Below are 26,202 nucleotides of genomic sequence, written 5' to 3'. Positions count from 1 at the left end.
AAAAATGAACTCTTTAGAATTTACCAAATGGCTGCAATGAAACAAAGAGTGAAAAATTTAAAGGGGTCTCAATACTTTCCGTACCCACTGTATGTTCAAAGGAAGATCAAGGCACTGTGGATGCCATTCTAGTCCCTCTTCAATAAGCTCGTCAAACTGTGTCTTTTTGAACTTTGTTTTGAGCACAGGGCACAAAAATGTTGGGACAGGATAGGAACTTCCCCAAACTTTTGCCATAAAGTTTAAAGCACTTCATTGTTATTATTATATTATTATTATTATTATTATTATTATTATTATGTAAAATGTCTTTACAGGTCATAGCATTAACATTATACATCTCTTGAAAAAAGGAGCCTAACCCAAATCCTAAAAGCTGGCACATGCCATTATATTTCTTTCACCAAATGACACAATAAAATAGTAGGAAGAGTTCATATGTGAAGTTAGCATGAAATTATTTTGAGTGATGAAGTATATGGCAATATTAAGGGGTACAATTATATCCATTATATTGATGAAGCTGTTTGCAAAACATACATTGAGTGTGTTTGGGGGCAGAACAGGTTACTAACTTACTAGTGATGAGCGAGCATGCTCGTTTAACCCTTTAAATGAGCATGCTCGCGTACTCGCCAAGTAGTTTCGGCGTGCTCAGCATTTCAGTTGCATCCGCTGTGGCTGCATGTGTCGCAGCTGTTACACAGCAGTGACACATACAGGGATTGCCTGTTTGCAGGGTTAAACGAGCACGCTCGCTTATTACTACAGGTTACTATTTGTAAGTATGTTTACCTCTTACTCTACTTATGTGTGGCTGGTTCGGTGGGGCTTATCTTTTCCTTCCTAATGTTTATTCCTTTCTTTAATTATTTCTACAGCAATTGATAACTATATTATGACATCTGTGCCACTGCCTGTCTCCTCTATTCTTGCTTCGATCATCGACCAATGCAGGGCAACTATTTGTTAGCCAAGTTTTACTCTTGAGACTTGTGGCTCTGGCCACTCTGGAAACTTTGGGGTTAAATCCTAGCCAGCTTGTCTTACTTCCTGCTGTCAGTCCCAGTTGAACCCAGTCTGATCAAATGGGTGAGATCAATCCTTTATATATACATTTTTTCATTGACATATCCAAGCATTGAAATTCATGGCGTTTAAATGTGCACATTTTGGCTGTGTGCCCACGTAGCGTTTTACAAGCGTTTTTGATGCGGAATTTCCGCAGCGGAAACGCTTGTAAAATGCTTGGTAACCCGCACCCCATGATCCCCAATGGGTTTCCGCAACTTCTATGCACATGCTGCGGATTTTTCCGCAGCGTTTATGCCGCGTTCAAAAATCCGCAGCATGTCATTTAATTTTGCGTTTCCGCAAGCGGAATTGCCTTTGTCCAATGCATAAAAAACGCAAGGCAATTCCGCATGTGGAAAACGCGTGATAAACGCGCGAAAAAAGCGCGATAAACGCGTGCGGAATTCCGCATGCGTTTTTCCGGGAGAGGACTTGCATTTATGCAGCAGAAATTTTCTGCTTCATAAATGCAACGTGGGCACATAGCCTTACCGTATTTTTTGGACTATAAGGCTATGTGCCCACGTTGCGGACCTGAAGCATATTTTTTACGCTTCTCCCTGGCGGGAAAATCGCATGCGGATATTACATGCGGTTTTCCCGCCAGGTAGAAGCGTTTGTGAGGCGTCTTGGCATGCATTTCCGCATGCGGGTTATCAAGCACTTCTCCAAGCATCACTTGGAAAAGTGCTTGACAACTTGTTCAGAATGGTAAAAAATAAAAAAATAAACTTTATACTCACCTTCTGATGCATTCTCTGCCCCGTCCGGAGGCTTGAGCGGCTCACGCTGCTGTGTGCAGGACCTGCGGTGACGTCATTGAGTCATGTGGTGGGTCACATGACTCAATGACGTGGCAGGTCCTTCAGACAACAGCGCGACGGAGGGAAAACATCAGAAGATAAGTATAAACTTTATTTTATTCTTTTTTTAACAGGTTCTTTGGTACCCAGGTCTGGATGAGAGTCTCCTCTCCTCCAGACTTGGGTACCATCCGCACATTGATTCCGCGGCGCTTCCGCAAAATTAATGAACATGCTGCGGATTTTTGACTGCAGCATATACGCTGCGGAAAAATCCGCAGCATGGGCATTGACATTGCGGAATGCCATTGGGGACCATGGGGTGCGGATCTACATGCGTTTTTCAAGCGTTTACGCTGCGGAAATTCCGCAGCATATACGCTTGAAAAACGCTACGTGGGCACACAGCCTGAGACGCACTTTTTTCCTCCAAAATTTTGTAGGAATGTAAGGGGTGCATCTTATAGTCCGATATATATATAAATATATATATATATATATATATATATATACTATGGCAGGTGGGGGATGTGGGGGGAGCAGCAGCGGTGGAGGAGCAGGGCACAGGAGGCAGTAGCCCGCTGCTGCATTCTACACTGTGCTCGCTGCTAAAGAAAATGAATATTCACTGCTCCCCATGCCCATGGGCGTGGGGAGCAGTGATTATTCATTTTCCTTAATAGCGTGCACACTGTACCTGCAGCGGCGGCTCCTGGTATGTATGGCACCCTTCATCCCTCATCCTGATATGTATGTCACCCCTCTTCCTGGTATGTATGGCACCCTTCATCCCTCATCCGGGTATGTATGGCCTCCCTCATCCCTCTTCCTGGTATGCTTGGCACCCCCTGATCCCCATCATGCTGCACACAAAAAATAAACAATTATGCTCACCATTCTCCTCCAGCACAGCGTCCTGCTCTGCTGGCAACAGGGATCTCACTGTGTGAGCCACGAATGACATAACTGCCATGCGCCCTCACACTGTGAGATGCTGTGCCGGAATAGTCACTGCTCCCTACACTGGGATTGTGAGCGTACGGAGCAGTGATCATTCATTCTCCTTAATAGCGCCGCACACACGGTATCCACAGGGTGTCTCCTGCTGCCGCTCTACTGTCTGTGTGTTTGCTATTAAAGACCATGAATATTCACTACAACCCACTCCCATGGGCGTGGGGAGTAGTGAATATTCATGGTCTTTAATAGAGGACACACAGACTGCAGAGCAGCAGGAGCCGCGCTGCTGGTACAATGTTCTCGCTATTAAGGTGAGTGAATGGTCACTGCTCCCCACGCACACAGTCCCGGCGTGGGGAGCAGTGACTATTCCGGCACAGCATCTCACAGTGTGAGGGCGCATGGCAGTTACGGCATGCGAGGCTCACACAGTGAGATCCCTGTTGGAAGCAGAGCAGGATTCAGCGCTGGAGGAGAGAGGAGGTGAGCATAATTGTTTATTTTTTGTGTGCAGCCTGATCTGGATCAGGGGGTGCCAAGCATACCTGGATGAGGCGGGCCATACATACCAGGATGAGGGATGAAGAGTGCCACACATACCAGGAAGAGGGATGAGGGGTGCCATACATACCAGGAAGAGGGATGAAGGGTGCCATACATACCAGGAAGAGGGATGAGGGTGGCCATACATACCAGGATGAGGGATAAAGGGTGCCATACATACCAGGATGAGGGATGAAGGGTGCCATACATACCTGGATGGGGAGGAGGGGGCCATGCATACCAGGATGAAAGATGACGGGTGCAATACATACCGGGAAGAGGGATGAGGGGGGCCACACATACCAGGATGAGGGATGAAGGATGCCACACATACCAGCATGGGGATGAGGGGTGCCATGCATACCAGGATGGGGATGAGAGGTGCCATGTATTTCAGGATGGGGATGAGGACCATATATAACAGGAAGGAGGGGGCCATATATACCAGGATGGGGGATATTAACAGAAATAGGGGACATTACCCCTATAACAGTGTCAGCAGCAGATCCCCTACCCCTTAAGAGGGAATCATGACCATATTTTTTGCTTATTTTTTTTCTATTTTCCTCCTCTAAAACCTAGGTGCGTCTTATGATTCGGTGCACCTTATAGTCTGAAAAATATGGTACCAAAGTGATGGATTAGGAGATGGTTATGCAGAGTGTATTCTGCGGGTATAGTGTGTAACATGTATGTTTAATGCTGTAGAAATTTGGACATACATAGCCCTCTGTTTCTTTCATTGTATACGTGGCTATGAGTAATATAGCCTTAAAACCTGTGGCTATGGTCTAATGAATGTGGTGCCTGACTATTTGGTGAGAAAATCTTTTTTGATGCCTTTAAGATGGGTGCATAGATCATCACCACTGTTAAAATAATTGGCAGGTGATTGATATCCAACGCAAGAAATTCCCTACACATAGGTGTACCTAACACATAAAGAGACGAAAGCATCATCGAGATTGAATGGGGTTACTCTTGGCTATTGAGATCTCTATTATGCATTGGGAATAGTATGGTAGTGGTAGGGAATAGTTCTGTGGATATGTGCAGTGTGGCCACACTGACCTTTTAACTTGTACGGAAATTTCTCATTGCCAATTGAATGCACCGATGTAATTAAAAAAAAAAGGTGATAGTATTTGGAGATCGCCTGTGTGATACGGGTGATTGAGCCTTTAGGTGTAAGGAGGTACAATACAAATCTCACTATTCTTGCACTTTATTAGAAAAGGAATATTTTAAGAATTTCTGAATAAAATAAAATTTTTAAGTAAATCCCATTTAATTGCTATACCTGCTACAATTACTCCTGTTTGGGTCATATTTGTAATTCCCTAGCTTCATTTACGGTGTCTCCGTGTCCCTTTTTTTTAATAGCTAGTTTCCTTAATTATTAATAAAAGTTCTATATATTTTTATATTGATATTTGCATTGCACGTTGTATCTGTATGTGTATTAATCATAGGTGCATTTGGCCACAAGCCAATTATACTTCATAGGGTTTGTTCGGCATATATTGAAAACGTGCCCAGTAATAGTATACATGATATGCATATCAGGAAATCCAGAAATCTCCATGCAAATGAAGAAAGAACTTAGGGTTAATTTACTATGACACGTTTGAAGATAATTGTGTTCTGTAATCCAAAGAATGATTTGTAACTAACTTGATTTACAACATAAGGCGTGGATTTTTTTGACAATAAAACATTACTACCTGTCACATGCTGATTCGCCTACTTTCCTCTCTACATTTTTCCAATGCAATGGAAACTAGGTGACGTGAAGAGAGTGACGTGGTGAGAAAACAGGCAGCCGGGAGTTCCCTCTATTCTTATCGTGTACGTAATGAGACCAAACAAATGAGCAGGCAGTATTCTAATGAAGCGATAAAAAAGGAACAGAAGCACTGCGCAGCGCACATAAAAACTAGTTCAGAGAACTGCCCTGCTTTCCAAAAAACGGAAGAACTAGCACACACGTCACACCTGCAGTTAGCACAAAGGAAGTTATTGAACATGCCGCTCCATTTACATGTTGTAATACCAATGGCATACTTTCTCAATGGAAGTAGTTATGGAAAAGAAAACAAATGCCGCAAAAACTCATAGTTCTATTTTGAAAAATCGCTATAAAACACATAAAAATCCCACAAAAATGTGTGAAGTGTTCAACCTCTCTTAGTATGTCTAGTCGATTTAACATGAATCAATAATATCAGTTACAAATAAAGGTTAAAATGTCCTTTTCTTTATGAAATCAATGTACTTACGCGTTGGTTTGTTCTTGCAATGAACGCCCTAAAAAAGAACAAACATGCAGACATGTTAATAACGAAAATGTCACATACTCTTACAAATCTAAAGTCAAAACTAAAAAATCATTGGAATTTTAAAATAAAAGTAAGTATAAAAACAGATAAAATGCTGTTAGTATTCCTCAACAAAGAATGCTAGCTTTCTGGTAAACTAGTTTCTTTCTACGTAGAAAGCCCTTCTTGACCAAGCAATTTTCCATTTTTTGTGCTTTTTTCCCCTCCCCTTCTTTTTTTTTTCCGTCGATATATCCAACTTTTGCACTTTTGAATGATACCATTAATTTTATCATGTTATGTACAGGAAAGCAGGAAATAAATTCCAAGTGCAACAAGATAGTGAGAAAAAAAGTGCAATTCTGCAACAGTTTTTCTTTTTTTCATTTTTGTTTTAATTTACGGTATTCATTATATGGAAAGAATGACCCGGCAATATGATTCTCCATGTCAGTACAATTACCGCAATACCAAACTTGCATAGCTGTTTTTTATTTAGGTGGTGAAAAAAATGCAGATTATTTTAAAAAAAAACAAATTTCACTTGTGTTGCCATTTTTCAAAAGCCGTCATGTTTTAATTATATTGGTGGATGTGGCTATGTGATGGCTGCTTTTTTGCACCCTGAGACTATATTTTTATACAGCAGTATTACAGTATATAGCAAAAATCACTGTCTCCTATGAATATCAGCCACGGGCTGGCATTCACATAAGTACCATCATGACAGCCACAAGTGTCTTCAGTAGACTCCTGGTCTACTGTTATGTTAACCCCAAGGTGTTCCATGATTGCATTGCACGCGTGCCTATGGATGGTTAGTACAGCACGCTCCCCGGGACGCGTGCTATAAATGTCACAAATTGACAGCAACATTTAACAGATTAACAGACTTAGCCAGTGCTCAGCTCCAGACATGGCTGTTAGAGACAGATGATGACTGAATAATACAGCCATCATGTGCAGGCAAGCAAAGGTGTAGGCTCAGTTCCTGAGACTGTATCAAATTCAGGGAGCCGGCATATGATGTACCAGTACCTCATATGTCGATAAGAGTTTAAGTAATAGAGTATTCCACCTCTAGGATGCCTGTTGCATCACCAGCATTTTTTCTACATAGCAGTGCTTCCAGCCACCTAGTGTGAAATACTGGTTAAAAAGTAACTAAACTTTCATTTAATTATTGATCAGCCTTTGTAAAGTTATGAATCTTTGTAATATATTTGATTACCTTGTTTTTGCTTCCTTCTATCTTTAACACTATGCTAAAAGTGTTCAGAGAAAAGTGTCTGAGCATTGAGGGGAGTCTAGAAACTCTGTCTCTTTCTCTTTGAGTATAACTCACCTAGTTCAAATCAGCTACTAAACCAGCAAGAAGTAGACAGGCAAGTCAGAACTTTCAGCATGAGATTAAAAATAGACAAAAACAGAACAAGGTAATGCAGAATATACCAAAGATCAATAACTTTGCAAATCTTGATTAATTAAATAAAATACTCTTTAATGACTGCTCCCAGCAGTTAGAGCCCCACAAATTAACAAAGAGCAGCAAATATCAGAAATGGTATAGACTTTGGTAGCCACATCTAGATAGGCCTGTCTAGTTCTGTAGCAAAGTTTTATGAAGAGATGAAGCCAATAGTAACGTATTCTGGAATGATGGGAGGAGAGTGAAGATGGAGAGTTTGGGTTCATGAGCCAAAGCATGCCACATCATTTCTAAAAAGGGGCTTTCCAGTAATAAACTTTGATATGCTGCAAGCATTGCACTTCCCATTGCACAGTGGTTGGCCCGCCTCGAACTGAAAGCCTGCCTCCCTGTTACATCTATATGCAACTTCAGAAAACAGCAAGAGCAGACATAGACCGATCCCACTTTCTATAATCTGTCTCAGTATCTCTGATATGGATTACACTTGACAACAGGCAGTGGGCAGCTCTTTAGCCAGAATGGAGACACCAGGTGCATGAAACTTTTTAGTGATTTTTCAGAGGTAAGGCAACGTCATGTTTAACCCTTTAGCGATACCTGCCATACATGTGTGGCGCAAGTCAGAGGTGGATATATGGAGCAGGCTCACGGAGTAAAGCTGCCCCATACTTAGTAGGTAATGGCTATGAGCTGGGTGGCACGAAGCATTTAACACACTTCGGCATGGAGGGGTGTCATTCCATGCATTCATCGGTGTGCCCGTCATGTGGCTGCTACAGCAGGGGTTCTTTTGAAGACCCCATGCTTGTCACTAAAGGGCTCCCTTGAGACCCTACCTGTGGCCAGGCTTCAAAGGAGACCATGATTTTTATGTTCAGAAAAGTTGAATCTATCAAAATATAAAAATAATTAATCTGATTGGTAAACACCGTAAACTAAAAAAATTAAAAAATGACAAAATTAAAATTTTTGGTCACTGCAATACCACAAAAATGCTGTAACAAGTGATCAAAAATGTATCCCAAAATGGTATCAATAAAAAATGTTGTCTCGCCCTGCAAAAAATAAGCCATCAAATAGCTATATCAACCTAAATAATGAAAACGTTGCAAGTCTCCGAAAATGGCGACACAACCAAAAAAATGTATTTTTCAAACTCCAGTGTTTTTTATTATTTTAGTTGTGAAAAAAAAATCAGGACATGTTTGGTATCACCGTAATCGTAATGATGTGGAAAATCATATTGCGAGGTCATTTTTACCACAATATGTACACTGTAAATACAATTCCCAAAAACAATTTCAGAATTGCATTTTTTCAATACTTTCTCCCCACTGGGATTTTTTCCAACATTTTCCACTACACTATGTGGTAAAATGAATGCTGTCATTCAAAAGTACAACTTGTCCCACAAAAACAAGACTTTATATATCTATGTGGACAGAAATATAAAAAAGTTATGACTCTAGGCAGACGGGTAGTAAAAAAACAAAAATGGAAATTGGCCACGTCATGACGGGGTTAAAATGTTTTTCAGTAAATTGATCATTCAAGGTAAGTTAAATGTAGGCTGGTTAGTATTTGGTGATGTTCATACATTCCTCACTTTCAGACTCAAAATAATGTCTGTATAGTACTTGTAATTTTTTATTAATTTGGCTAATTACTTTTTCATTTGTAAAATTAAAAGACTGTAATAAAATGCTTGTAAATAGATTCCTAAACAGCTCACACAATATTTTTTGGGGTTCTTGGAGATAAAATAAGAAATGTATTACTATTACATATTCTTTCATTCTGTCAAGAAATGCATCTGATCTTAGGAATTCAAAGGGAATCCTATATTAGAGAAATGAGTTGCCCTGAAATACATACTACTACTATTTATAATCTCAATCAATGAAGACTTTTCATTACCGTTTTCTAGATGTCTTAAAATGATGACTCATTTGTGTTTAAATGAACCACTCATCTTTAATAAGAAGTGAAATGAAAGAGTACAATGTCCTTGCATGTTATGTAACCAATTCTTATTACTTCCATAAGTTATTACTGCATATAAGAACGGTTGTGGATTTTCTATCTGGATTTTCAGATGATAAATCTGGAGAAGAATACAGCAACAGCAATGTGCAGCCAAAAATTTTGAGACTGACGCAAATTTTGGTTTTCACAAAGTTTACTCCTTCAGTGTTCTTGGATCTTTTAGTCAGATTTTTCTATGGTTGCTGAAGTACGAATATAAGCATTTTATGCGTTTTCAAACATTTATAGACAAATGCATCAAGTTTATGCAACAGTGTTGACCCTTACTCTTCAAGACTTCTACAATTCATCCTGACATGCTTAATATCAGCTTATCGTCCAAATGCTGACTGATGGCAACCCATTCTTACCTAATCAGTGTTTTTGTTTGTCCATCCACTTTTTGAGGGTTGACCAATGGTATTGAGACTGTGACATCTGTATCAGTGCCTATCCTTCCTGCCTCTGCTTCTGACGCTGGGTGGCACCGCGCTCTTGTTATGGTTGATTCGGGGCTTCAGTTCTAGTTTTGTGTTCACTAGGACTTGTAGTCCCATCCATACTGTGAGACATAAGAGTTAACTGCTGTGTGATTTGAGTGGGACTGCAAGCTATTTAAGATCCTGAAATCCTGCAGTCCACTGCCAGTTATAATCTGACCTGCTTCTGTGTAACTTGCCTTGCTATTTACTAGTGGACAGTCCTGACTTTCGTCCTTGATTTTTGACTATTTTCATTTTTTAAGATTTTGTTCATGCACTGATCTCCTGATTCTCATTACACTTTGAATCTTAACCACCCACTTTAATCCTGATTTTATCATTGACACGACTTCTGGGCTTTGACCCTGCTTGGTGACCTTTACTGCCTCTGGACGGCAGCCCTTCCATGGTAGCTATCAACTGGATCCTGTTGTAAAACCAGATGTCTGTATAGGGGTTAAAGAGTATCGGGGTTTCTCAGGAATCTGCCAGATAGAGTAGCTTGCACCAAACCTGTCTGAGGTAGCCATTTTGAGCCTGCAGCCCCTGACGGATGTAACACAGATGTGGGGAGTTTCTTGGCAATGGACCAAAAATTTCAATGTTTTGTTCCCCGAGCCACTTGGTTATAACTTTTTATTGTAACATGGTGCTCTATCATGCTGGAAAAAGCATTGTACATCACAAAATTGCTCCTGGATTGTTGGGAAAAGTTTCTCTTGAAGAATGGTTAGGTAGATACCATTCTTTATTTATGGCAGTGTTCTTAGGCAAAATTGTGAATGAGCACATTCCCATGGATGAAAAGCAACACCACATGTGAATGATCTCAGGATGCTTTATCGCTGCTATGACGCAGGACTCATGGTAGAGCTCATCTTTTCTTCTCCAAACAATCATTCTTCCAGATGTCCAAAGCAATCTGAAGGGGGCTTCATCAGTGAAAATAACTGTACTCAGACCTCTGCAGTCCAATCCCTGTACTTCCTGAAAGTTATTTTCTCTGATGAAGCCCCTTTCAGACTGTTGTGGGCATCAAACACAGACATTTTCATAAACTCCAACCACTGATTAGGCAAGAATATTTGTCAGTCAGTCAGGATTTGGCCAAGAAGTTGATATCCATAATGCCAGGGCTCCTGAAAGATAAGGACCAACACTGTGAAAATTTAGTTTTTGCATAAACCTGATGTATTTGAAAAGTTTAAAAACTTATGAAATGCTTATAATTGTACTTCAGTAATCGTAGAAGTATGACTAAAAGACTGAAACACACTGAAGCAGCAAACTTTTTGAAAACCATAATCTGTCAGTTTCAGAGCTCTTGGCCACAACTGTAGATGCTGTCTGCAATTACTATACAGAAGCTGACCTCCACTGCAGATTTTTACATTTTCAGCATGACAATTTATGCTATGGTTTTGTAGCAGAATAAGAAAAATACTTACTACACAATGCATTTATGCATGGTCCAATGCTGGTCTCACTTACTCCACAATTCATTCATGCATGGTCCTATGCTGGTATCACTTACTCCACAATTCATTCATGCATGGTCCTATGCTGGTATCACTTACTCCACAATTCATTCATGCACGATCCTATGCTGGTCTCACTTACTCCACAATTCATTCATGCATGGTCCTATGCTGGTCTCACTTATTCCACAATGCATTCATGCATGGTTCCATGCAGGTCTCACCTACATTGTCCTCCAGTCATGACATTTACACATATGGCATCAGCAAAGAAGGCATGATATGCAGAGATATCAGCAAAGGAGGCATCTTTGAAGCATTGCCACGGGAGTTGCAGTGGAGGTGTGCGTAAGGTTTTGTTGATTTGCGGGGCTATTTTTTGCAGATCTATAACAAAATCCAGAACATTTGGTGCAGATTTGCAGCTATAAATCCCCCTGCAACTTTATCCCCATTTTGTTGCAAAACTTTTCTACAAATTCAGTATGTGTGAAAGCTCCCAAACACATAAGCAGATCTTCATGACATATAAAGACATTGTTACAATCAATTTCATTTTTTTTGCCTTTGTTGCTATGGAGGTAGTTCATACTTTAAATAGTCTAAATGCCTAAAACATATAGAGCACTAAAGGACTTGTTTTGAATATGTTTTTTTAGCTTCTACTTCCTCAATCAGGATTTTTCACTGCAGCCTTATTATTGTCAAACAAGGAAGTGTATTATTATTCACAGAATATTGCTCACAAAACAAGCCAGTCTGTCCTTTATTTCCTCCTTGTTTTTTTACTATATTGCACAGGCACTGCATATATTTAATAATTGTAACTCTTCTATTAAAACATTGACTTCCTGTGTCCCAGAAGATTTTTTTTTTTACTATTGTTTCACTAAGATTATGAAGTTTTAATTATATCAATAAAAAGCATTATTTGAACTAGTTGGAGCTGGAACAATCTTTATGGATTAACATTACCGAGAAGATCAACCTTCCTCCATCTCACAATCCTAAGTTTCACTAAACAGTCCTCCATGCACATTAGATAACTGTCGGGCAAAAAATCATTTGACCTACAGCTATCTCTCCCGACACCCCCATACACAGGAAAACTCCTGAATGCTCTATGCGAAAGCCACTACCAGACTCCTCTAGCAATGGTGCATCCCCGGGAAGAACACAAGGAGTGACACTTGGAAATCCAACATGCTGATCTTTCTCCCCCCCAACACCATCTTTGTGCTTGGACTATAGTAACATTTTAATGGAAAAAAACATAATTTTTCATTTTTTTCATTCCACTTTGCACCTAAAAGGTTAACATACTTTCTGAGTGCTGTTTTGAATACTTTCAGGGTTATAGTTTTTAAAACTGGATCTTGTTTGGCGGTGTTTCTGACATATAAGCCCCTAAAAGCCACTTCAAGTTCATCAAGTTCAAGTGGTCCCTAAAAAGATAGGTTTTGTAAATATTGCTGAAAAAAAAGATAAATTGTTGCTAATCTTTAACCCTTCTAAAATGCTAATAAAAATACATTTAAAAAATGATGTGTGGTATGATTATCTAGTTTAATTTTATAACACAACAACATTTCAGAATAGCAAATTTTTCTTCATTTTCATCAAATTTCAGATATTTTCATAAATAAGTGCAAAACATATCAACCTAAATCTACTACTAACATAAAGTAAAATTCATCAAGAAAAAACAATCTCAGGATCACTGGGATATGAAGAAGTATTCCAGAGTTATAACCACATAAATTTCACACATCAGATTTGAAAAATTTGGCCTGGTAAAGGAATGTGAAAACAGGCTTCATCAGGAAGGGGTTAAAGGGATTGTACAGGATTACAAGTGCATCTTACTTTCATCCATACACAGTGTCACACCTGTCCATATTTGTCAGCATATCTCCTTTCTCTTTCAGGGACCTGAGCTGCAATAGATAAATCTTCTTGCAGTGTGAGTTGTACATATTAATTAACTTGTCATTTTTTGGGGGGAGGGTGGAGGTCGAAGGAAAAGTCAGAAATTATATTATTGATTTTGAAATGACTCGCCCCCTGGGCCGTGGGGTACCCGGAACCGGGCTTTCTAGTGTACGGTGCTGATGGGGGTAGTAGTGGCAACCCTCTCCCGTGGCTCAGGGCGGTCAGACCAATGTTGTGGCAGTCTATTTATAGATTTGTGAATGTCCGACTACGCCACCCGTGGATTGCGGTCAGAGATAACCGCCGCTGCGAGGCAGACCGCTGAGGCTGGTGTTGGTGTGCAGCACAGGGGTAGGATAACTCCCCACGGGAAGAGTGTAGCCTCAGGGCAGTGTAAGTGGATGCTGGGGGTGATGGTGCAGGCGCAGCAGAAATCACACAGTCCAATGATGCAGTCCAGGGTCTTTTACTCACAGTTGTTATCCAAGTCACTTCTGTCAGCAAAGACTGCCCGAGCCGTGCTGCGTCCACCAGGTGAGGAGCTCGGTCAACCCCCAGGCAATTCAGGAGTATGGCACAGGACCCCCTTCTGTCCTTTCTCTGGCCTCTCGTGCCCCACCAGTGTCCTGACTTCGGTCCGGCTACTGCGGACCGTGTCAGGTAAGCGTTGGCCTTCACTTCCCGCTATCCTATATGGTGCCTCCCTAGCAGGTTTAGCGGGGGGGTCGCACCAATAAATGGTCACAACCTCCGGTTCTTGGCTGAGGGTAGATTCGCCTCCACCAACTTAGGGATCCAGTACCTTTCCACAGCCTGACCCTTCCACCCGGTATAATGGGGTATGCAACGGTTGCTGCCCGTTCTGCACTCTTAGGGTCCCTTCTGCCTTCTTGTTTCTGGAGCCCTTCCACTCCTCTGTCTCTTCTCCTTCCTTCCTTCTCCTTCTCCTCTCCGGCCCCGGCCTTTTCTCTAGGCCTGCCTCGTGGAGCTGAGCTCAGCCTGAGCCGCTGCTCCCTGTCAGCTCTCTCTCCCTTCTGCTCTGACTGAACTGAACCCAACTCCTAAGATGGCCCCCACCTTTTATCTGCTTCACTGTGCCTGAGCTCAGGTGACCTGCACCCAATGAACTCCTTCCTGTGCTCCAGAAACCGCCCCTTTCTGCTCCTACACCACTGGGTTCTCTCCCCCCTCCCCACTCCAGCCAGGGACATGGTCAGTTGCGCCCGCAGCTGGGAGCACCGTCGAGCTGTCCCCCGGAAATGGGGTGTGTGTGTGTGCAGCTAACTGAGCCCTGGTCCACACTCCATCCTTACCTGGGAGTGGAATATTACACCTCTGGCTGAGGTGCAATACCCCTGTAGCAACCGAGCCCTCGGAACGCTACAGAAAGATGGCTCCGTGACATTACACTGAGATATTGCAGGCAAAGTTTTTTGAAGAAATGCACATGGATTCATTAAAGCCTTAAGGCTATTAATGAAGGTCCTTCAAATGACCAATGGTCCTCAGAAAAGTAGTAGGAACAAGTCCAAATAAGGTCTGATTTGATGATCAAACTAATCTGTTTGCTTTTTTTCACAAACACTAGTGTGAATTCAGCCTTAAAAGATTGTGAGACTGACATACACATAGATAAAAGTTGGCTTAATCTGACAATTTTGGAAGGACTGGTGCATAGGTGACAACAGATAATGTCTGGGAGAGAGAAGGATTAGCAACTGGAATTTCAGTACACAACCATTTTTTTAGAGGAGTTATCAGAGGTTTCTGGTAGTGGCTTTTTTCCCTCACAGTTGAATAACGGCTGAGTATTGATGTGTATAGAGCTATCAGAAGAAATAGCTGCCTGGCAAACACATATTTGTCTGACAGCTGCCTCATGTGTATTGCCAGCTTTACTTCCAAGCATGGGTTCACTTAAAGAGGTTGTCCACTACTTTTACATTGATAGCCTATCCTTAGCATAGGCCATCAATGTCTGATTGGCCAATCAGCTGTCATCGATGGCTGCCGCCAGCCAGAAGTACTTACTTGCGGAGCTGGCCGTCTGCTTCTAGTAGGAGACAGATGTGTAGTACCCTGTGGCAGCCATTGATGGCCTATCCTAAAGCCATCAATGGCTCTCCATTCCTTTCTTTGGAAGTTCAGGAAACAGCCATACTTGATAAAGCATGACATCTAGAAGGACATCTATCAAACATTTAGGGCATATCCTGTAAATATGCTCTTAGGGCCAGATTTATTAAAGCTTTTACAGGAATTCTGACTTAAAAAGCTTTGAAAAGTTGCAAAGTCTTGGTGCAATGCGAGGCTGCGCTAAAATTTTTTGAATTTTGGAGTTCTCATGCCATTTTCACCCAGCTCCCACAAAGTGGAAAGAGCTGGGCCAGGATGGTGGAGTGGCAAATTCATGACAAAAGGAGGGATTCGCTACACCTCAAATCTTACTCCAGTCACTGACTGGAGTAAGATTACTGGCGAGGTAAACGCCAGTTTTTAGACGCTCCGGATTCATTAAGAGGCATGTCTAAGGTGGGAACACACCTTTATATCACAAGTATGGGCTGGTTCAATTTGGGCCGTGGTAAGTGTGGATTGTTTATGTTACTACCCAAGATCACAAGAGTTAAGGTGTAACTTTCATTTCAGGAGAACTTGCAGCAGAATGTCTGTCTCTGCCTCGATCTCCTCTCTCCTCCACGCACTCCTATCTCCATAGACCTTATGAATCTAGAATCTTATAGGCAGCAACCATCATCTCCTGTCTCAGCAATGTGAAAATCAGTAATGAAGACAGATTTTACTTGTGAATTGAGAGTGAAAGAAGACCATTTTTCCGATAAGATATGTCATAAAGTTGCTTATTTTTACATGTACTATTGACTTATATGGAAATAAAATTAAAGTTACTCTTTAAGTTTATGGCAGTCAGATCTGAAGAGACAATAAAAACATCATTGCCCCTTAAACAGCTGTATACTTGTTGTTTAGATTCATGCAAATGATCCAGAATTTTTGGCATCAATGTATGCTAGTAGTTCAGTAGCATAAATCTGAACTTTATAATATTGTTAAATATGTTAATGTTTTATAACTAAAGCACAATAATAAAATAATAAGACTGAAATTATTGCCAAAAGAGTGGGGTATTTGTTATGTTTATTAAATATTATTTTTACAGACTCCGTTCTTCTGACCAGTATGACCCTTACAGCTTCCTTAAATAGATTTTGCTGATTCAGTTTCCAGAATAGTAAGTTTAGGGTGTTGCTTAACTTAGAATATATCTAGTTCTCAGAAGTGTGAACAGTACATTGTGGTTTTGTTTAATTACATTCATTGTTTTGTTAGCTTAACTGATATATGTGATTGAATTCAGACACGGAAACGTTAACTGAAATGTCATTTCAGTACAACATGTATTATAGCATTATGCAAACCTTATCCTATTGATTACAACACCAGAGCTCCAAGCCAAGAGGCAGTAGTGTTACCATCCAAAGAATGATAAAGGGCCTTTCCTACATTGGCCCAACCAATAACATTTCTTGTCTAAAAGATGCTCCTGTATAAAGTTCCCATCAAGCAGTAAATTTGGAGAGATGTCTTTATTGAAGAAATTCCTTATGATACTTAAGTTTGACATGTGCAGCTCAATTCAGGTGTCAAAAAGAATAGACTCTGCTGGATTTCCCTTATTCTATGAAACATCTAGTATGTATCAGCAATATCTATACACATTGAAAAAAATATTTTAATTAAAAAAATGTTCTTTTGTTGGATCTAACTGTGAAATCTAATATTTGTATGACAACCTTTTTCAGATTTCCTCTAAGAGCTTATCAAAAATGTGGGAAAAGCTGAGGATAAACAAACAGTACATGTTACTAAGAACTTAATTACTGTCTATGAAACCTAAAAAATGAGCCCTATCGTATTGAGGTGCCGTATCAAATAAATGCAACAATCCTACAGTCTAGGGTTTGCTAGTAATATTGGTAAGCCAAAAAATTGTTTAGCAAATAAATTCACCATTGTATCACAGGCAAATTGGTAGTGGTGGCAAGGTCAGTACCCTGCGAACCACATCCTACCAATCAGCATCCCCCAGTGCCTCTTCTGATTAGTAGGCCCAGTAGGATGTCATCATTGTGGTGTAATGACATGTATGATGTCATATCGGGTCTACTAATCAGAAGAAAGGGAGTCCACACACTTACCCGTATATGTCCATTTTGTTATTATCTTAGGTGTCTTCTGTTTAATGGCCAGTGTGAACATGCTCCTATATTTTGCATGCATACCAACTTATACTCTAGCTCATTCTTTTCAGTTAAGATTCAGGTTTCTGCACTCAGTGCAGGTAAGGACATGGCCTCCCTTCCTTTGAGCTGGACATTACATTTATTTAGCTTCCCATTGCTGGGTGTCCATATTAGAGACCTGGTCCTGCTTGGCTCTTGTTCACATTGACGTCACGTTGACGCATGGTAAGGTTTTAATACTAGAGGTTAGGACTATCCCTATTTGGGTACTCCTTGGCGCTAATAGGATGGCTTTTATGTTTTTTTTTTATTAAAAATGGTATTTACTAAGTACCCTATGTTATTTACTTACAGCAGAATATATGTTTATTTTGTTACTTTGTCTTAGGTTTAATCAGAAGAGGTAGTGAGGATGCCAGCATGGAAATCTGTTCACCAAGAGGCGGACACTGACTGAAGGGGAGATCTGATCAAGAATAGCATATGGGCCATCTGCAGTCCAATAGCTCGTCATAATGCACTCCTTTATGTGTCTTCAACAGAAGCTTGTTGCAGCTATGGAGGTTGGAATGTGTCCCCTTACCTTTTCGGCCCCTGTGCAGCTGAGGGTTTTTTTGCTTTTTAACCTTACTGCCAAATACAAGGCTGTTTGCAAGATTGATGCATTTATTTGATGCAGTACCCAGATATGCTGTGCTCATTTTTTAGGTTTCATAAACTAATACATTAAAGTTGACCAGTTTGCAGAGTTATTGTATCATTAAGGTGAATCAGCTACTTGATAGGTATTTTATCCTCTAGATCAGGGGTGGGGAACCTTTTTTCTGCCAAAGGCCATTTGGCTATTCATATCAGTCTTTGGGGGCCTTACAAAATTATCAACTTGAAAATGACCCTGCTATATTTGGTCAAACATTTAATTAACTCACCCATAATTTGATGGCTGGAACTGCTTTTCTTTGGTGAAGCTGTGAGATTAGAAGGCATCGAAGATGTCGCTACTTTTAACTGCTTTTCCAGGTTTGCACAGGTCTGGAGCGCAGGCGACTCTTTGCAATGATAAGGTTGGTAAAGAACTCACAGCAGTAAGTCATACTGAACACAGATGTATACTACACTGGAGGTCTCCTCATAGTGGAAAATTAATCTCTGCTCATGTAGCATAGAACTCAAGCAGTGGGAGATCTGCAGTTTACATCACACAGGAGACACTGAGACTGCTGTATATACTTCACATATGAGATACCGAGATCATTGTATATACATCACATATGAGATACCAATACTGCTGTATACATCACATAGGAGACACCAGGGCTCTTGTATGTATATCACATAGAAGACATAGGGGCTGGAGTATATACATCATAGGAGACATGGGAGATGCAGTATATACATCACAGAAAACATGGTACATGCAGTATATACATCACAGGAGACATGGGAGATGCAGTATATACATCACAGAAAACATGGGACATGCAGTATATACATCACAGGAGACATGGAGCTGTAGTATATACATCACAGGAGACATGGGGCTGGGGCATATACATCACAGTAGACACTGGGGCTGGGGCATATACATCACAGGAGACACTGGGGCTGGGGCATATATATCACAGGAGTTGCGGGGGCTGCAATATATACATAACAGGAGATGCTAGGGCTGCGGTATATACATAACAGGAGATGCTAGGGCTGTAGTATAAACATCACAGAAGATGTTGGGACTGCAGTATATACATAAAAGGAGATGTTAGGGCTGCTGTATAAACATCACAGGAGATGCTGGGGCGGCGGTATATACATAACAGGAGATGCTGGGGCTGCAGTATAAACATCACAGGAGATGTTAGGGCTGCAGTATACACATGTGGGGCTTGGGAACCCATTGCGCGCTAACTCTGCCCATGAAATATGTCCTGATACTGGCACAGGCCAGCATAACAACATAATCTTTCATTGCAACACACCGCAGCGTTCACCAGTGAATGCTGAGTGCGTATGCTCGCAGAGCAAGAAGAATTTAAAGGGCTAGCAGCCGTCAAAACGCAGCTGCTGGACTGTGCACTGTGGTCCCCGGGAATCTGCCCGAGTGCAGCAGAAAAAGTCATTGTGGGCCGTAAATGGGTCTGACGTTCCCCACCCCTGCCCTAGATCATGCTCCGGTAGCGATTCAAAGCGAGCGCTGTCAGTGACTATAAGGGGAAGAGTGGAGGATGGTAATTGAGGCGGTTGAAAGGTGCACCAAGTCTTTTTGCTATGCCAAGAGTGTACCAGGGCACCCTCATTTACATATCAAATTAAACAGTTTTTATATAAAACAAACTACTAAATTATGCAGTACAAATATGTTTTCTTATAGCGAAGTCCCCTATATGAAGGAACAAATAGTTCAGTTTCAGTTTTGGGGTGACAGGTTCCCTTCAAAGAACTATTCCAGAAGATCTTCATAGATACCAGTTGCAATTATAGAATTGCTCTGTTGATATCCTGGAGCTACCCAGATTGGGAAGCATCTATGGCACCTTTCATTTTGGGCATACTGGCTGAATAACGTAGAGGCAGGCAGTGCACTACAGAACTACCAAAACTAATGTCACATGAAGGGTGAATAGTACAAGGAAGGGAATACAGGGGAAAATAGTGCATAATTGCTGAAATAGCTTAAAATAAAAAGTGAGAAGGAGGTTCTAGAAGTGAAATGCTGCCCCTTGCCAGGAGTGGACGTACCATTGGTGCCACCAATTGGAATTGTATAATATGACGAGCTATTGGACTGTAAAGGGCCCATATATTGTTCTTACACAAGGGCCCTTTTCTGTCTGTGTCTGCTCCTGCCCCTTCGTTCATTATTTTTCTGTGTATTACAAGAACCAAACCTTTATAATCAAGAAGAAAGAAAACAGCACTCACCAGTGGATGCCTGCGTAAAATTCTTTAATTCGGATTCAACATACAGAGTGTAGACAGCGGTTGGCTAGGAAGTGCGAGGGTGAAGAGTGGACGACGGCCGTTTCGCACACTAAGTGAGCTTCTATGGGACCACTCTTCACCCCCGCACACCCTAGCCAGCCGCTGTCCGCTCTCTGTATGTTGAAACTGGATTAAAGGATTTTACACAGGCATCCACTGGTGAGTGCTGTTTTCTTTCTTCTTGGACACCACATAGTTTTCTACTTCACACTGCACAAAACCTTAAGTGTTTTGCCAAGGGCTAAGTATTCCAATCCATGGGACTATTGACTAAAATAGGTGTGACAAGAGATTGGTGCCAGTCAGCTTCCCTTTCATCTTGTATAGCAACAAAACCTTTATAATACCATATATACTTATAGTCTTTCAACTACAGAGCATAATATGTATGTATGACTTACTCATTTTTGCATTGGTGGGCTATGTTACTTTTGCATTGTAGGTTTTATTTATAACAAAATACACAATGCAATTCTGTATCCATTGCAAAATAGATAGCAGTGAAAATCAACAGACTCTATTTACAAGGGTTAGGTTCCAATCTGGTGTTCGCCACTTTTAGGGTCCTTGTGCAATCTGTTAAAAAAAAAAAGGATTGCACTCGAACCAATGTTATTCAATAGAGCAGTGAAGATGGAAGATTTTTTTCACTGACTAAATCTGCATATGAAAAAAAATCGCAACATGCACGATTTTCCTCTGTAAATCGGGTGACACTCCCCTATTCAAATTTATGAGTGTGAGAAAAAAATTGAATGCCACATGGGGCCACATTATAGAATCCAATTTTTACAGATATATTGCAATTCTGTAACATAGGAAACTGTAAATGGTCTTGTAAGTGATTCATTGCTGCTGCTGTAAAAAAAAAGTGTAAATGGACTGTATAAGGATGACAAGTAAGAAAAGAACCGTCCCACTTTTCTGGATTGGCAACTTTTTATACTGTCGTGTGAAACTACCCTAAGGCTATGTGCCCACGTTGCGGAAATGAAGCAGAAAATTTCTGCTTCATTTCTGCATGTCCTCTCCTGGAAAAACGCATGCCGAATTCCGCAAGCGTTTATCGCGCGTTTTTCACGCGTTTTCGACATGCGGAATTGCCTTGCGTTTTTTCATGCATTCAATAAGGCAATTCCGCATGCGGAAAAGCAAAATTAATGAACATGCTGCGGATTTTTGAACACAGCATAAACGCTGCAGAAAAATCCGCAGCATGGGCATAGAATTTGTGGATTCTCATTGGGGACCATGGGATGCGGATTACCAAGCGTTTTACAAGCGTTTCTGCTGCGGAAAATTCGCAGCAAAAACGCTTGTAATCCGCAACGTGGGCACGCAGCCTTACAGGAAGAATAGTGCTGTAGGTACAAATGTGCCAGAATCTGTAACAGAGGCTCATGGCTTTAACGCAGATGTGAACAGAGCCATGATTGCTTGAAGTTCACATTTAGCTTTGGCAACATGTGTCATGCAACAGCAGTTCTCTGACAAGTCGAATGACCAAAAACAACTGTGCAACTTTTCGCCAACTATTTTAGAGCTGTGATTTCATGGTATATAAAACAACCAAGTTGCAAAAAGTGTCATGTCGCGTGCGACTCGTATCGAAGTCTATGTCAAGTGTGTCATGTGCAGCTTGTTACGCTCGCGCCCGGACTGACTGGCGTGAGCGTGATTAGTGATCCCACTGTACCATGAACCGAGGAGTGCCTGGAGTTGCGTAACTAAGTATCAACCAGATCCGACCAAGGTTGCACGGCGGCTCAGTCGACTCCATGAAACAAGGAGGAACCGAGCAGAGGGACCAGGTGCTACTCCAGGTCAGACCCCGGTCACAGCTGTTGACCCACACCGGGGAATGCAGGAACAGGCAGGTTAGACTGGCATACAGACAGGTGGGTATTGGCAGGCACGGCTGGTATGCAGACAGGTGGGTACTGGTAAGCACAGCTGGTATGCAGACAGGTGGGTACTGGCAAGCACGGCTGGAGTGCAGACAGGGAGATACTGGCAAGCACGGCTGGAGTGCAGACAGGGAGGTACTAGCAAGTTGGAGCGCAGGCTGGAGAGGGTCCAGTACAGACTGGGAGACAGAAACAGAGCCGCAGATGCGGTAGACAAGCAGAGTAAAGCGAAACCGCCGGAGCGGAGGACAAGGCAGAGCAGAGCGGAACCGCCGGAGCGGTGGACAAGGCAGAGCAGAGTGAAACCGCAGGTGCGGTGGACAAGGTAGAGCAGAGCGAAACCACTGGAGCGGTGGACAAGGCAGAACAAAGAGGAACCGCCGGAGCGGAGGACAAGGCAGAGCAGAGAGGAATCGCTGGTTTGGTGAGCAAGCAGAGCGGAGCAAAACTGCAGGTGCGGTGGACAAGGCAGAGCAGAGTGGAACCGCCAGAGCGGTGGACAAGGCAGAGCAGAGAGGAACCGCCGGAGCAATGGACAACGCAGAGCAGAGCGAAAGCGCAGGAGCGGTGAGTAAGCAGAGCAGAGCGAAACCGCCGGAGCGGTGGACAAGGCAGAGCAGAGAGGAACCACCGGAGCGGTGGACAAGGCAGAGCAAAGTGAAACCGCAGGTGCGGTGAGCAAGCAGGGCAGAGCGAGAACGCAGGTGCGGTGGACAAGGCAGAGCAGAGAGGAATCGCCGGAGCGGTGGGCAAGGCAGAACAGAGAGAAACCACTTGCACGGTGAGCAAGCAGAGCAGAACAGGGCGGAAGGTGCAGGCAGAGAGGACAGGGCTCTGTTCACATGGAACAGACTGGAAAATACAGGAAGATGGCTAGAACACAGGAGGTAGATACGGAGGAAGGGAAAAGGGACAAGCAGAACCAGATACACACTTACAATGAAGTAGCGAGTGGACACAAAACTCACAACGGAAGTACAGAGACAATGAGTTGGAGTTAGGTGTAGGTTCAGACACTGCAGGAAAAGGGAAGGTACGGACATAGAGACAAACAGGTAACAGGCTAGGAGACAGTTCAGACAGGAACTGACACTGCAAGGAGATACATGAATGAGCTTGGGTATACAGCCCCCAGAGTGGCGGGAACAGACTAGAAGTCACAGGTAATAGGCCTGGGTATACAGCCAACAGAGTGGCGGAAACAGACTAGAAGTCACAGATACAGGTAACAGGCCTGGGTATGCGGCCGCCAGGGTGGCAGAAACAGACTAGAAGTCACAGATACAGGTAACAGGCCTGGGTATGTGGCCCCCAGGGTGGCAGAAACAGACAAGAAGCAGAACAAGACCTGGCAACTCAGAAGCAAGGAGCACACTGATAGTTAGTGTTGCTCAGGCACCTCCTTCTGGGTGGAGGGGGTTTAAATATCCAGTGACTCACAGCAATAGGCTGGGGACGCATTAGGAGTGCGCCCACAGCAGCTATAATAATCAGGAAATAACCGGGCCGCACCCTAAGCAATCAGACAAGAGACATGCACACAGCATGAACTGGAGCAAGGTTTGCAGGCTGGACTGATGGGTAAGATTGCGGTCTTGCATGGTGGGAGGTGGTGCACTATGCAAGCATGCCGCCAGGGATGTTACACAGCTTATGACTATCGACAGAAACCTTAACATATTTCAAATCATTTTCGAATCTGTGGTGCAGTACATCACAATTCGACACCATAGGAATTCATTACATCCAATGTTGCAATGTGATGCTGAAATTTCATGGTGACACAAGACGTCCTCGTCTAGCCCTAGCCTTACTGAATAGTGGCAATCACATACAGACCAAAAACTAGACTATTCCGGGTTATAATGACTGAATTATTTTTTAGTTCCAGTTAGCTAATAAAATACAGAAGTCTGTGCAGGATCAAAACAAAAAGTTCACATGCAAACCATTTACTGTAGAGGAACGGGAAGTTCTGTGTAACAAGGAAACAGAGTAGAAGGAAACTAGGAAGAATATGTTTATTCATGTGTTACTAGGGGTTATAAAAGACAAGTGACAGTCAGTAACACAAACATGTGAATGTCTCAGTTTACACAATATTTTCAGCCAGTTCCCTAATTTCAGTGACATTATAATGAATGTCCCAGATACAAAGGAAGAGAACAGAAACCTCATAAAGCAAAGATAAAGAATGAGTTTCCCATTACTAAAGTATACTATTAATAGTGTCACAACAGAACTATTCTAGTAAAGAGACATGAATGCTGTCCTTTGTTAAACCACTTGCTTCAGGGAAAAGTTGTGTGCCATTGATATTAGAAGTAGATAAACTGCTCAAAAAAATAAAGGGAACACTTAAACAACAGAATATAACTACAAGTAAATCAAACTTCTGTGAAATCAAACTGTCCAATTAGGAAGCAACACTGATTGACAATCATTTTCACATTCTGTTGTGCAAATGGAATAGACAATAGATGGAAATTATTGGCAATTATCAAGACACACTCAAGAAAGGAGAGGTTCTGCAGGTGGAGACCACAGACCACATCTCAATACCAATGCTTTCTGGCTGATGTTTTGGTCACTTTTGATTGTTGGTTGTGCTTTCACACTCGTGGTAGCATGAGACGGACTCTACAACCCACAGAAGTTGCTCAGGTAGTGCAGCTCATACAGTCTAGCACATCAAAGCGAGCTGTGGCAAGAAGGTTTGTTGTGTCTGTCAGCATAGTGTTCAGAGGCTGGAGGCGCTACCAGGAGACAGGCCAGTACACCAGGAGACATGGAGGGGGCCGTAGGAGGGCAACAACCCAGCAGCAGGACCGCTACCTCTGCCTTTGTGCAAGGAGGAACAGGAGGAGCACTGCCAGAGCCCTGCAAAATGACCTCCAGCAGGCCACAAATGTGCATGTGTCTGCACAAACGGTTAGAAACCGACTCCATGAGGGTGGTATGAGGGCCCGACGTCCACAGATGGGGGTTGTGCTCACAGCCCAACACCGTGCAGGACGCTTGGCATTTGCCACAGAACACCAGGATTGGCAAAGTCGCCACTGGCGCCCTGTGCTCATCACAGATGAAAGCAGGTTTACACTGAGCACATGTGACAGACGTGACAGAGTCTGGAGATGCCGTGGAGAGCGATCTGCTGCCTGCAACATCCTTCAGCATGACCGGTTTGGCAGGGGGTCAGTAATGGTGTGGGGTGGCCACACAGCCCTCCATGTGCTCGCCAGACGTAACCTGACTGCCATTAGTTACCGAGATGTGATCCTCAGACCCCTTGTGAGACCTTATGCTGGTGCGGTTGGCCCTGGGTTCCTCCTAATGCAGGACAATGCCAGACCTCATGTGGCTGGAGTGTGTCAGCAGTTCCTGCAAGATGAAGGCATTGAAGCTATGGACTGGCCCGCCCATTCCCCAGACCTGAAACCGATTGAGCACATCTGGGACATCATGTCTCGCTCCATCCACCAACGTCACGTTGCACCACAGACTGTCCAGGAGTTGGCGGATGCTTTAGTCCAGGTCTGGGAGGAAATCTCACAGGATACCATCCGCAACCTCATCAGGAGCATGCCCAGGCATTGTAGGGAGGTCATATAGACACGTGGAGGCCACACACAATACTGAGCCTCATTTTGACTTGTTTTAAGGACATTACATCAAAGTTGGATCAGCCTGTAGTGTGTTTTTCCACTTTAATTTTGGACGTGACTCCAAATCCAGGCCTCCATTGGTTAATAAATTTGATTTTCATTGATGATTTTTGTGTGATTTTGTTGTCATCACATTGAACTTTGTACAGAACAAAGTATTCAATGAGAATATTTCATTCATTCAGATCTAGGATGCGTTATTTGAGTGTTCCCTTTATTTTTTTGAGCAGTGTATTAATGCAATATTGGGTTCAATTGGACTTATGCTATTAAAGTACCACTCCAGCATTTTTTCTTTTATTTCAGCACTGGAGTGGTGCTACTAATGTAAGATTCCTG

The 26,202-nt window shown here is 42.4% G+C and overlaps 1 protein-coding gene across 1 annotated transcript in view; it reads right to left on the bottom strand.

The window, feature by feature from the left end:
- Nucleotides 1-26,202, bottom strand: part of LOC141167249 (interleukin-17 receptor E-like protein) — a 140,010-nt gene that overhangs the window by 87,926 nt on the left and 25,882 nt on the right. Inside the window, exon 2 of the mRNA XM_073654687.1 lies at nt 5,660-5,687. Coding sequence (XP_073510788.1) covers nt 5,660-5,687 — 28 coding nt within the window. The remainder of the gene's footprint in view (nt 1-5,659; nt 5,688-26,202) is intronic.

This window comes from Phyllobates terribilis, unplaced genomic scaffold (genome assembly GCF_046119375.1).
Source record: "Phyllobates terribilis strain yellow unplaced genomic scaffold, ASM4611937v1 Scaffold_11__3_contigs__length_659146591, whole genome shotgun sequence".
NCBI lineage: Eukaryota > Metazoa > Chordata > Amphibia > Anura > Dendrobatidae > Phyllobates > Phyllobates terribilis.
This window is presented reverse-complemented; position numbering and strand designations above follow the sequence as displayed.